The 12,603-nt window shown below is 42.2% G+C and overlaps 2 protein-coding genes across 2 annotated transcripts; both read right to left on the bottom strand.

Annotated features, from left to right (window-relative positions):
• Window positions 1-57: 57 nt before the first annotated feature.
• On the bottom strand, window positions 58-7,128 carry clic1 (chloride intracellular channel 1). Its single transcript, XM_017419871.3, has 7 exons — window positions 7,029-7,128; window positions 6,678-6,734; window positions 4,138-4,247; window positions 3,252-3,377; window positions 2,869-2,975; window positions 1,758-1,936; window positions 58-1,678 (listed from the first exon to the last, which is right to left on the bottom strand). Exons 2-7 carry the CDS (start codon window positions 6,717-6,719, stop codon window positions 1,517-1,519), a joined length of 726 nt encoding a protein of 241 aa, XP_017275360.1. The 5' UTR covers window positions 6,720-6,734; window positions 7,029-7,128; the 3' UTR covers window positions 58-1,516.
• A 2,902-nt stretch (window positions 7,129-10,030) lies between these two features.
• On the bottom strand, window positions 10,031-11,951 carry LOC112450813 (ly-6/neurotoxin-like protein 1). The gene is made up of 3 exons (XM_025007908.2): window positions 11,794-11,951; window positions 11,290-11,400; window positions 10,031-10,394 (listed from the first exon to the last, which is right to left on the bottom strand). Exons 1-3 carry the CDS (start codon window positions 11,843-11,845, stop codon window positions 10,171-10,173), a joined length of 387 nt encoding a protein of 128 aa, XP_024863676.1. The 5' UTR covers window positions 11,846-11,951; the 3' UTR covers window positions 10,031-10,170.
• Between the last annotated feature and the right edge of the window lie 652 nt (window positions 11,952-12,603).

Below are 12,603 nucleotides of genomic sequence, written 5' to 3'. Positions count from 1 at the left end.
GTTGCCTGAGAACATCTGTACCTCAGTGTTTGTTTGTAAATAAAACATTTAGACAGATTTTAAAGAAGATACTTTATTAGGACAGTAAAAAAGTACGTATAAGTTCTTCTGTTAGTTTGATATCCTTCATTGATTATTTAAATCTGCTGATTTGAAGCCTTTAAACTACGTGAACAACATGAAAACGTGAAAAGCGAAACATCAGTAACAAGAAACATGAAAAAAACGTAATGATTTAAAATTTTAAACAATGAAATGAAACATCTAAACGTGCCGATGAATCTAACACATTAAAATGACCCCTGAATTCATATTATGTGTGAAAGAAAATAAATATTATAATTAAAATGAACTTATCCCTTCAAAAACACCAATTACGCATCAATTCAAGTAAAAATATTGTTTTCAATTGACGATAATCAGTGAATCTAATATATTCTCTGTGCGCAGCATTTTTAAAATCTGTTTAAATTTGCACTTCGGTTTCATTTGTCACAAACTAAGACTCAAACAGCCCGTCTGATGAACAGCTTATCCTCGATTACAAACACTTGGTAGCTTTTTTTATTTCGACTGGAAACAGGAAAAAGGTACAGATCAACAGGATAAACACGGCAGAGGAAGCTCGGAGGAGTTTATTAACTGGGAACGTAATAAAATTAAAACAAAGAAAAAGTTTCAGCTGATATTTCAGCTGGTAAGCCAAGCGTTCGGCATGCTTCTGAGTAATAAATGCGTATTAATCTGCAGCTAAAGCAGCCATAATCTACAAATGTTTCTTTGCTGTTAAATTTCTATAATTTGATTTATTAGAAAAGTTCTCCTTCGGGTTAGAAAGTACAAAGAAACATTTACTGATATTAATATAAAAAGGTAGCCAAAAGAGTAAAAAGTACTTCCAGTATAAAACTTCATTAAACTCCTATTTATAATGATCACAACAAGGCTGTTAAAACTCTAAAACAGCCTCCTTATTGAGGGCGAAGCTGCATATATTGGAGCGGAAACGGTCGAGCTCGTTCATCTGAAATAATCCCTCACGCCCGCCGGGGCAGAAAAGGGGAAGCCCGGCTCGAATGAAGCAGCTTCCTGTTTAACCATTTTCAGAGCCGCCTCTGGTTATTTTCGGCGCCTCTTTGCAATCCGAGGTGAACCGCGTGGAATAAAATTAAATTATAAAAATAAAAAACTCGACTTGAATGTAAAAGGGCTGCGTTCCCTCAGCGAGGGAGCTGGCGTGAAACGTCAGAGTCTGGTTTGATCTGCGAACGCCGCGTGGCTGGGAGGTTCTAACGAGTCATCGCAGGAGAGAGCTACTTCCTGCGAGCTGGTCCTGCCTGAAGCGAGGAAACAAAGACGCACCTGTGGGCGTGGCCTGAGAGCGCAGCGGCAGCTCTGATGTGACTAAGACGGACGTCATGTTTACATACATTAGCAGGGATTGTTTGCGGGGTGAATGTTTGCTTTAAAGGTGTTTTTTTTTTTAAATTTAGCACGTTTTTTTCTGAATATGTTCCTAATGTAGCGCCTTGGCCACAGAGGCGTAGGCGATGTTGATCTCCTCGTCGCTCGGGCAGGTGTCACAGAACTGCTCTTTGGCGTACGCTGCGTTTAGGTACCTCCAGACGTTTTTCAGGGACTCGGGGATGGTGAAGTTTCTGTATTTTAAACTCACCACCTGAAAAAGAGAGGAAGGGTTTTAGAGCAGCGCGACGGCGAGAACGGGGCACGCAGGGGTCGGTGAGGGGGGTGTTTACCTTAACGATGTGCAGCTTGGGCAGCAAGTTGCAGTCGGCCAGCGTGAGCTCGGCGCCATCCAGGAAGGGCCGAGTGGAAACGTCGTCGTCTTTGGAGTCCGCGTCGATCTCGCTGGGAAGCGGGGCGCCGAGGTAGTTGTCCAGACTCTTCAGAGCCTTCACCAGCCCCGCCTCTAGAGCTGAGCGCAGAGACAGAGTCAGAGCGGCAGGCGGGCGCTTGGCGCCGAGGCAGGAAACGAGACGAGCGTTCACAGATAACCCCCGCCGAGCATCCGAAACCGTCCAGAAACAGCTAAATGTCTGCAGCTACTGAAACCAAACAATTCCTGAAAACACAGAGCGCCGAATGACAGCTGAAACTGAGTTCTTAAAGCTAAAAGTAAAACACTAGCTAAATGTCTAAAGTAGGTAAATGCTAGATGAAGGCTAAATGTAGCCAATTGCTAGGAAAAGAGGTGTAATCACCAAAAGGTTACCAGCTGGAGGCCAAAAGTAACAAAATACTAATTAAAACACTAGCTAAAAGTAGAAAAGATGATCAGCTAGTAGGAGTAAAAAGCTGGCTAAAAGCTAAATGTGGCATAAGGCTAGCTAATTGCAGCAGGTGGCTAACTAAATGCTAAAAGTAGTAAAAGAAGAGCTAAATGTAGCAAAAGGCTAGCTAACAGTAGGAAAAAAAACAGCTAATAGTAGCAAATGCTGGCTAAACACAAAAAGTAGCAAAATGCTAACTAAAAGCTGAAATAATAAATGCTAAAAAATAGCTAAAAAGCTACAGGTAAAAGCTAAAATGAGCAGAACAGTAGCTAAAAGTAGCATAAGAGGACCGAAGTAAAGCAGGTATCCTGACAGAGATTTTAACCAGGTTTTTTTTTTGTTTTTTTTAAGAAACTGAAAAGATCTCCGTGTTTTCCTACGGGGAAAATCTTTGTAAAACAAAATGAAATATTTTGAAAAGTATAAAAAGTTTGAAAAACCAAAAGTCTCAGCAGCCATCAGCTGAACGAGCCGAACGTTTCGATGTTCGAACGGCTAAAACAGAACAAAGAATTAGTCAGACTAAAGAGCGTACAGATGCGGTTCTGAACCCATCAGGCTTCTGCCCACTCACCTTCGTTCGCCTGAGGGTTTGAGTTCTTGATGTACGCCGAGAACTTGGCGAAGATGTTCACGCCGGCGGTGTTGGACTCGGGGTTTTTAGCGGCTAGACACGGGTACCTGAGAGATGAGCAGACGGCTGATTACACAACAAACAAAACGCTCACGTCAACAAACAGAAGAGTGAAGAGAGATCTGTTATTGAATGACACAAAGACTGTGGGAAAACCTGAGAGACAAACAGGTTCAAGCTGGGCTTTTTGAAACGAGTTCAGAGAGGAATTTCAGACGAAGGATTTCAATTACAGAAAAAAGAAAAAAAGGTGAATCCAGTTTCTGGAATATTTCAGTTTAAACAGCCAAAACAAAATGGCTCTGGGAGCAGACGGGGCTTACGCTGGAGGGCAGAGGGTGTTCTCCAGGAACTCCTCGATCTTGTTAGTGTCGGTTTTCACCTCGCCGTCGTACAGCAGGAAGGGAGGCTGAGCGCCCGGAGCCAGGTCCTTCAACACGCCCGGTTTCCTGCAGGGAGAACAAGAAAACAAAACTAAATTTAATGGAAGCTGGAAGCTCTCAGAGAGCTCAGACCTCCTCCGAGGCCGCAGCTGGATTAACGAACAGCTCAATCCGGATCAAAATCTGGATCAGAACCAGAATTTAATCCGTTGATTTTTGTTTTTAACTCCAACATTTCCTAAAGGTTGCATCCACATCTGTCCGTTAGTTTGTACCTGATCTTTGCAGACAGACAGAGAAACGGAAACAGAAGGGTCACGTGTTTTTAACAAGGGTGTGACCTGTGACCCCATGGACCTTGAAATCAACAGTGATCACCCCTGACCCATGAGGTGTCCAGCTGTGGTTTTCCTGTTATACAGCCACAAGAGTTAGAGCACGGGCCGATGTGTGACCTTTGACCGGACCACCACCAAAATCTAGAGTAATCCTGTCCACAGACAGACAGACAGGCAGGCAGACAGGCAGGCAGGCAGACAGGCAGGCAGGCAGGCAGACAGGTAGACAGACAGGTAGACAGACAGGTAGGTAGACAGACAGGTAGGTAGACAGACAGGTAGACAGACAGACCTCCTTGCTGGAGTAAATCCCTCCCTTATGCAGCTACACTGTAGTTTCGACACCTATTATGTGAATAAAATGTCACGCTTCATTTGGAATTTTTATAAACGAAGCGCACGCTTCGTTTGCACAGCAGAGCTGCAAGAGGGGAAAAGAAAAAAAAACACGAAACCACAAACACACGTGCATGGCGGCGAGCTCTTACTTCTTCATGTCCACGGTGGTGACGTCAAACACGACTCCTTTCAGCCACAGAACCATGAAGAGACGCTGGGAGAAGGGACAGTTGCCGAGGCTCACACCGTTACTCCCCGCCTGAGGAGAAAAATAAAACAAATCTAAATAAACACAAAGAGGATGACTCTACGAACACCACACCAGGTTTTAGCTCATTATCTGTAAACATAGAGGCATTTTTTGTGTTGGCGGAGGTTGAAAAGCTGTGGCAGCCATTAGGCCCTCCCTGCGCCGGTTCCAGCAGCAGCAGCTGGGCCTCCTGTAGCGCTCAGTTCTCACAAAGTTTGAGATTGTTTTACGAACAGGATGTGAAGGTGCAGCAGGATGTGTGAGCTCTGTGATAACGTTGCTCTTCCGCTGCACCATCAGGGACCCGAGTTCCTGACCCCGTTTGTCTTTGAGAGAACGACAGACGCAGGTGGGTTTAAATACTTCAAAAAGGACTGCTTATGAATGACTGACACAAAAGTGTTACAAGGAGGCCGGGCGCAGCCTCTGCAGCGGTTGGACCGCACCTCGCTGGTATCGAATACGCCGATCCAACAAGGAAACCTCCGGATTTACCGGTCAGCCCGGTCCTTGCACACAATCAGAGCAGATGAATTACAGAATAACCCGGCTTAATGATCCAATCGAATCAGGACTCAGTCCGAGGTTCCAATTAACCCAGACCGCCGCTGAGTCGGCGAGTCGGTTGTGTGTTTAACGGGACATAGAGCTCTAAAATAAACACCTGGATAACGAAAACGTGGCTCCTTCACATCCACCGCCGTCGTTTTGTTCTGTTTTTGACCGTTTTTGTTTGATTATGTGACTCAGATTGACCCGAGTCTAGAAAGTGAACCTAATTTATTACCTCTACAACAAATACACAATCATCAGTAATGTGTTCATCTGCGTTGGGAGGGGAAAACGGTGACATCACCTCCATCACTTTTGTTTCTCCCCTGATGATAGCTGAAAAGCTTCCTAGAGATTCAGGCCCCTTTCACTCGGAAATGACGCCCTGCTGCTCACATTTACGAGTTCACACCGAGCCTAAAGGAGGCCATCCCTGCGTCTGATTCCAAACAAACAACCATTACTGTAGCTGTTTTACACCTGAACAACAATTCAGCTTTAGAAAACAAAGACAGCAAGATGCTACAGTCCCACCTTAAACAGCGAGAGAAGAGTTTTCAATTAAATGGAAACAGAAACAACCCTCAACTCTGGATTTGAGAGCATCAAATCCTGCCTATTCAAGCACAAGAAACAAAGTTTATACCATATAAGTGTTAACTTTAGCCTCAGAGGAGAAACATCTGCTAGGTCTTTACTTTCGGACGAATCAGAAGATTTTAAAGCTCTCCTCGTCGTTTAGTTTGTAAACAAGAGCTTAGTTTAACTCCAATAAACCAATAACAGCTGATTAATGAAGAAATGCAGTTTTTTGAAGATGTCATTTAGCAATTAAAGGCCTCATCTTCCTTTGAAGAAATGTCCTTCATGACAGAGTTTTAGTTGTTTCGTTCGAACCTTTTAAAAAAATTTAAAACTTAACGGAAATCTCAGGCAGTATTGCAAGACTCCACATCAAATTTTACCCCATTATCTGTAAAACCGACAGAGCTGCAGCCATCTTTGTGTTGGCCGGAGCAGCGATTTTTATTTGGGTTGGCTCCAACAATCAAATACGTCCAGCCGTTTGTGGGATATTTTGCTAACAGACAAGCAGGACTGACGATTTCTCTGTTAGCACTCAGGACACGGGCTAGGGATCAGTCTCGGCTACTACCACACCGAGTTTTAGCCAGATTTTTGTAAAAATTGGCCATTTTTGTGGTATTTTTATTGGTTAGTGAGTGGATCAGCTGCAGACAGAAGTCTGAAGATGGCTTCTTGGGTGTTTCAGTAAAACTCGTCCAGTGGTGGGTGAGATATTTTGCTGACACTGCAGACAAGCACGCACACACACACACACACACACACAGGGGCGTGAAAATTGTGTTTGTTCGCTTCACCTTCAGGCGATAAAAACAAGAAGGTGATGTGTATTAGTCAGGGCTGGAGCTGCTGCAAACATGTTAACAAAAGAAGAAAGAAAAGGCATCGTTTCCGGAAGTCATTTGAGCCGATTCCTCTGCTGTAATCTTATTTCCGCCTCCAGCCTGTGAGAAACTTCAGTTTCAGGGAGTGACCTCTGAAAGAGAAGTTACAGCATCTTNGGAGGGGGAGGGGAGGGGGGAAGAACTGCACTGCGGCTCACAGGGAACTCATAATGTGACAGACTTATTTGACATACAGCAGTTGTTTTTGGCTCAATAAAACGGGATTAAACCGGCCGCTTCATTCACTAAATATAGCTTAAAGTCGGCTTCTCCTTCTCCTAATGTGCTTCTAATGAGATTACAGTGGTTTATAAGCCCGGTGGGTCCGTGAATGACACGAACCTCGTAACGAAGTCGATGAAAGCAGTTTTTAAAATGATAGTTTTTAAATCTTTTATTTCTTTCTCGGTTTGCTCACCTTCACGAAAAGTTCGATGCTGGCCTGCTTTCCCGGGTCCATTGTTCGCAGAAAAGCCTTTGCGAGGTGGAAGAAGAAAACACAGAGGAGTGAGGATAACAAACAAAACAAACAAAAACAAAATTAAAACTAAAACTGGAGCCGAACGGTTTGCAAAAGAGGAGCTAACTGGCAGCAGCTGCGCGCGCAGCCCAGCCCATCTTCCGCTTCGAGTTCCAACCAACAAAAACTCAACGCCTCGCGACCACCGGAAGCGCTCCGAAAGGCGCTTTAAAAAGTTGCTTTTTTAAAAAAATAAATAAAATAAAAACACCAAAAAGCGCTTATTTTGTAAAACTTAGAAGCTCTAACCTCACAGCCTCACAGCGCTGAAAGTTTCGTCCCGCTGGTTTCTCTCCTCCTCCCCGTTCTGCCGCCTGAAGCTACACTTTCATCATCATCATCATCATCATCACCATGACAGCAGCGCCTTCTATTTCCTGTCGAGAAGAAGAAGAAGAAATCAGAGGCTTGAGTTAGCATCAGCAAAGCTAGCCATGTTTTAATATTTATGGCCTGAAAGGGAAGGCGGACAATAATGTTTTTGCCCTTGTGTGTGTGTGTGTGTGTGTGTGTGTGTGTGAGTGTGTGTGTGTGTGTGTGTGTGTGTGTTAGCAAAAAATTCACCTTATTACCAAAAGTATTCGCAATATGAACTTGACTGACATCCCATTCTTAATCCACAGTGTTTCATCTGATGTTGGTCCACCCTTTGCAGCTTTAACAGCTTCAACTCTTCTGGGAAGGCTTTCCACAGGTTTAGGAGAGTTTATGGGAGTTTTGGACCATTCCTCCTGAACCATATTTGTGAGGTCAGACACTGATGCTGGACAGAAGGCCTGGCTCTCAGTTTCTGCTCTAATTCATCCCAAAGGTGTTCTGAGGTCTGGATTCTGTGCTGACCGGTCAAGTTCTTCCACATCCATGTCTTTATGGACCTTGCTTTGTGCTCTGGTAAACAGGAAGGGGCCATCCCCAAACTGTTCCCACAAAGTTGGGAGCATCTTGGTACACTGAAGCATTCAGAGTTCCTTTCACTGGAACTAACTCCTGAAAAACAACCCCACACCATAATCCTCCCTCCCCCAAACTCTACACTTGGCACAACGCAGTCAGACAAGAATCGTTCTCCTGGCAACCGCCAAACCCAGACTCGTCCATCAGATTGAAAGACCAAGTTGTGCGATTCGTCCCTCCAGAGGACCTGTCTCGACGGCTTTAGAGTCCAGTGGCAGCTGCTTTACTCCACTGCATCTGACGCTTTGCTCCTGGTGATGGAAGGCTTGGCTGCAGCTGCTCGGCCATGAAAACCCATCCCATGAAGCTCTCTACTCTCTGTTCTTCAGCTGATCTGAAGGCCACATGAAGTCTGGAGATCTGCAGATGTTGACTCAGGAGAACGTTGGTGACCTCTGAGCTCCTCAGCATCCTCTGAGTCCGCTCTGTGATTTTATACCTGATCTACAACTTAACGGCCGAGTTGCTGTCGTTCCACTTTGTTATAATTCACTAACTAATAATTCACTGAGCTCCTGAGAGCGACTCATTCGTTCACAAATGATTGTAGAAGCAGTCTGCATGCCCAGGTGTTTGATTTTAAACACCTGAAGTTTTTGGATGGGTGAGGGAATACTTTTGGTAACATAGTGTTCAACACTGCCTCTGCCACTTTAGGCCAAATATAACCCTAGAAGTATAAATACAAAAAGACAATCCCCACAGAAAATTTCTACAAATCTCCTACATCTCAAACCTCGCCACATGGTGATACAACAGAAAAATATTAATGAGAAGAGTTTTCTTTTCCAAGTTTTCAAGTAAATTTAGTTTGAAATTTAAATATGGCGTTCATAACTTTTGCACATGGCTGTGTCTGTGAAGCAAAAGACTAACTATATAAGGAGTGTTTCATGTTCTGAGCCGATATCTGAGCCTTTGATGCCCTCTGCAGACCAAACCACTGAACTCTCTTCTGCTGCTATGAAGCAACGATGTGCTCGGATGCTTCATCCTGCTGAAAAAAAAAACAAACTGGTCCTCCTGGTCCAGATCCTGGTCCTGGACTCCTTAAAAATCAGAAACCGTGTCCTTTTTAAACATTGTGTGTCTTCGATTTGTGGAAAACAGGACAACAATGGGAGAAAATGTTGGTGTTTCTTAAAAAAACAGCACCATCCTAAAGATGATAGGTCATCAAAGCAAACGTCTTTGATAAGGTGTAAATAAAAGACTAATTTAACACTTTTGAAAGTTTGCTTCTTTGACTTTCCGGAGTTATTTCATTCTTTCGATGTCTTGAAAAACTGCTAAAATGTCTGTTTTAAATCTTTTATTTGGCTTAATTTCGTTTTAGTACTTTTAATTTTATATAATTTGTGTGTTTTTCAGTTGTTGGTTTTTCATGTTTTCTTTCATGTCTTATTTTTGATGTTACATTGTCCTGTTGGTAAGTTATCTTTTTGGGTTTTTGTTTTTCTGCCACACGTTGTGGACGTGCCGTTATCTTTTGTTAATATCGTCAGTCATTGTTTTCCTAAAACCTGATAAAGAAAAGCACTTAAAACGCTACAAAAAGCAGAGACATTAAAAGTAAAAGAAAAATAAATAAATAAAATTAAAGTCAAAATCATCTATCATGCCATACTAATGTTTTACCCAACTTCTAAATCAAAAAAGAACTTGATTATGAACTTTCTCACTGAGGTTTGTTTAAACGGCACTCATAATTAAAAAAAAGAAATCTGAATATTTTTAATATTTTTATTTTAATTCTCAATTATAATTGACATGTAGGTTGAAGGCAACGAGAAGTGGATAAAAATATGGATGAGTGGATGGAAGAAACAAAATATGCATTTTTTTCCTTATATAAATGTGTCCTTAAATTAAAAAATTGTGGGCGAAATTTGAGAACTGAAAACAACAGCTGAAGTGACATCTACAAAAGAGCCATTTGGGATCCAGAAGTCCGACAGTTTGGATGTATTGGTACATATTTATACTCAAACGTATTAGGTAAAGTTTGCAAGTAAAAGTGCTTTGTTTACATTGAGTGCGTACCTGCATTTCACATCAATATATTTGAGAAACTGCTGAAGTAAACTCTTTCAAATGGCACCATCTGAGTTCAGGATAACCTTTACTATGGTTGATTTCATAGAGTGCCTTTAACACATTTTGCTAAAATAAACTTAACATAAAAATCAATCATTAGGTAGATCAAATCAGACTACAAGTCCCAGTAGCCCCTCAGGGAGAAAAGGACGTAAGTGCTGAAATTTTCAATGTTATAGACACAAAAAGGACGAAAATAGTTCATTTTAGTAGTTTTAATTTATTAGCATAGCTTAGAGATATACATACATTGACGTATTTAAAGGGGGAATTCATTTAAAGAATTAGAAGAAATGATAAAAAATGATCAGCTCGACGCCTTTCTGCCGATCATCTCGGACTACAACTCCCAGAAGCCCCAGAGCGAGGAAAGTACGGCAGCGCAGAGGGCGGCGGTCAGAGACAGCTGGACGGAGGCGGCGCCGTTGCACAGGTCTGTGTCGCAGCAGGTGAAGCTGCTGGTGTACGCGGCGGTGAGGATGCTGCCGGTCAGCGTCCTCCCGCACAGGTCACTGTCCAGGCAGCCGCTGGTCTGCAGCTTCAGACTCCCCGTGGCGTTGAACTCTGTAACGGCCAAGGACAACAAAAATCGTCACCGCAACCGAAAAATAAATCGCGGTTGCCGTGGTAACCGCGAGCCAACGTTCCACCCAACCGTCATTATAAACGCTGCCTTTTAAGTTTAACAACAAACTGATATTGTCCTATTTTATTTAGCCACAACTTGTGTTTTAAAAAAACATTCCTTAAATTTTCAATAAAGATTTTTAAAAACTTGTGTTTTAAAGTGTTTTCAATTAGCAGCTATTGTTTCTGATAGTTTTCTGTTTGATGCTAACTAAGCTTTAACATCGTTTTATACTTTTGTGTTTAAATAGTTTTTCACTAAATGTGTGTAAATTGGTCATAAACCAATAATAATTACTTTGTTTGCTCTTGGCAGTAGTTTAAATTTAATTTAAATTCAGCTTGCTTCACACTTACAACAATCCATTTTAGATAACATTGTAAATACACGTGTTTTTGTTTAGAAATATTGTAGTTTAAGAGTTTTTAAAAGGGTGAGATGTTGTGGTCACATGTAGGTGGACCAGGCTAACGAACAGATCCATTTTTTATTTTTTTTGGAGTCAAGATGGCCACAACAGCTAGTCCCACTTGAAAAATGGCTACAACCTAGTCAATTTTACAGATACTGAGCTAAAACATATAGTGGTAAATTCACAACACATGCTCCAAATGCTAACAGATCATGAAATATACAGTCCTAACACTGATTTTCATTATTGCTTTGGTTCATTGAAGTCATACCTGCAAAGGGTTTATTACAACATTTGTCATTCCAAGAGCTGAAGAGCTGGTCTGACTACATAACTACACGCTGCCGGCGACGTTCTCCTCTTCCCCTTTCTTTTGTTTTCATCAGAACAAGGAAACACAGTGGTTGAAATGTTCTTACGTGCTTCTCCATTATAGCAGGTGTGTGTTGAATTCATACAGGTGACGTCACTTCCAAACAGACAGATGCCGAAAACTCCAATGGGACACTGGTGGCAATCCAGGCAGCTCACTGTTCAATGGAAAGAAACAAAAGAGCGATGTGATAATACGTTTTTTTGAGCTCGGCCAGTTGACAATTAAACACTGCCGAACTACCCCTTCAATCCCTTGAAATGTACTTCCTAAAGTTTCTACCACATTAACTTCACAACAAAGGAACTCCTTACAAACATAAACTTCAACCCCTTTAATCACTGCCTTATATATTAAACAGAATTCATAAAAGTAATATATTACAACAATAAAACAGTTTATTAATACCAAGTAAAAGTAGACTGCTAGCAGGTGAAACCATATTTCTTTGTTTTGGAAGTAAAACTCCCAACTATACATTCTGTTTTTACTCCTTTACCATTAAAACATTGTTTTTTATATCATAAGTAGAACGTAGTTCCAAACTCACCCGCTGCAATTAGGACACTCAGGACAGTCACGGCTTTCCAGAAGTTATTCATTGTCCGCAGGTTTAATATTGGTCAACAGAACGCCTCTAAAGTCAACAAGCGTCAGAAACAGCCTTGGTGGTGTGAACCTCTGACGACAGGACGGGTTGATAAAGTGAAACAAAGGAATTAGGTTTTTCAGGTTCTGTGGCACAAGGCTGAAGTTTCCCAGAACATTTAGTTCATGTCGTCATCCGTGTTTGTTGTTTTGTTTTTATAGTTTTAATGACAAAGCGTTTTTTTGACTTCGCCGTGGGCTCCTACGACTGACGCCGGTTATTATCCACCTCCGAAAGTGTCTCCGGATTTATTTTACTTATAGAGTTTTTATTCTTCCTCCAACTCTAATTCGGCCCGGACGGAAAACACGCATCCAGGCGAACTGTACAACAAAATGGCCGGCTCGGTCACGAGATATGTGCTGTTACTTTTATTACTGCTTCGAGTAACCGTGGCGACGCTATTCACCAAAAATGACTCATTGGAAATTAATAGAAAACTCATGAACCCATTGACGGAAGGTGTTAAAACTCTTACAAAATAATCACCAGACAGTCCCGTACGACTGATTAGTATTTTATGTACGTCTCATTCAAAATGGCCGCCTGAGCTAACCTGAAACAAAAACCAGTGGCAGTGGACTACTTCTTGTCGAAGCTCTGAACTGATAACCATGTTTTAACTTCGTAGCTGGATGCCTTATGGGTCGAGGACAATGCTTCGCCTGCCCCTTCATGACACAAGACCCTGGCTGAAATTGGCACCAAGTG

The sequence above is a fragment of the Kryptolebias marmoratus genome, linkage group LG5 (genome assembly GCF_001649575.2).
Source record: "Kryptolebias marmoratus isolate JLee-2015 linkage group LG5, ASM164957v2, whole genome shotgun sequence".
In the NCBI taxonomy this organism is placed as follows: domain Eukaryota; kingdom Metazoa; phylum Chordata; class Actinopteri; order Cyprinodontiformes; family Rivulidae; genus Kryptolebias; species Kryptolebias marmoratus.
This window is presented reverse-complemented; position numbering and strand designations above follow the sequence as displayed.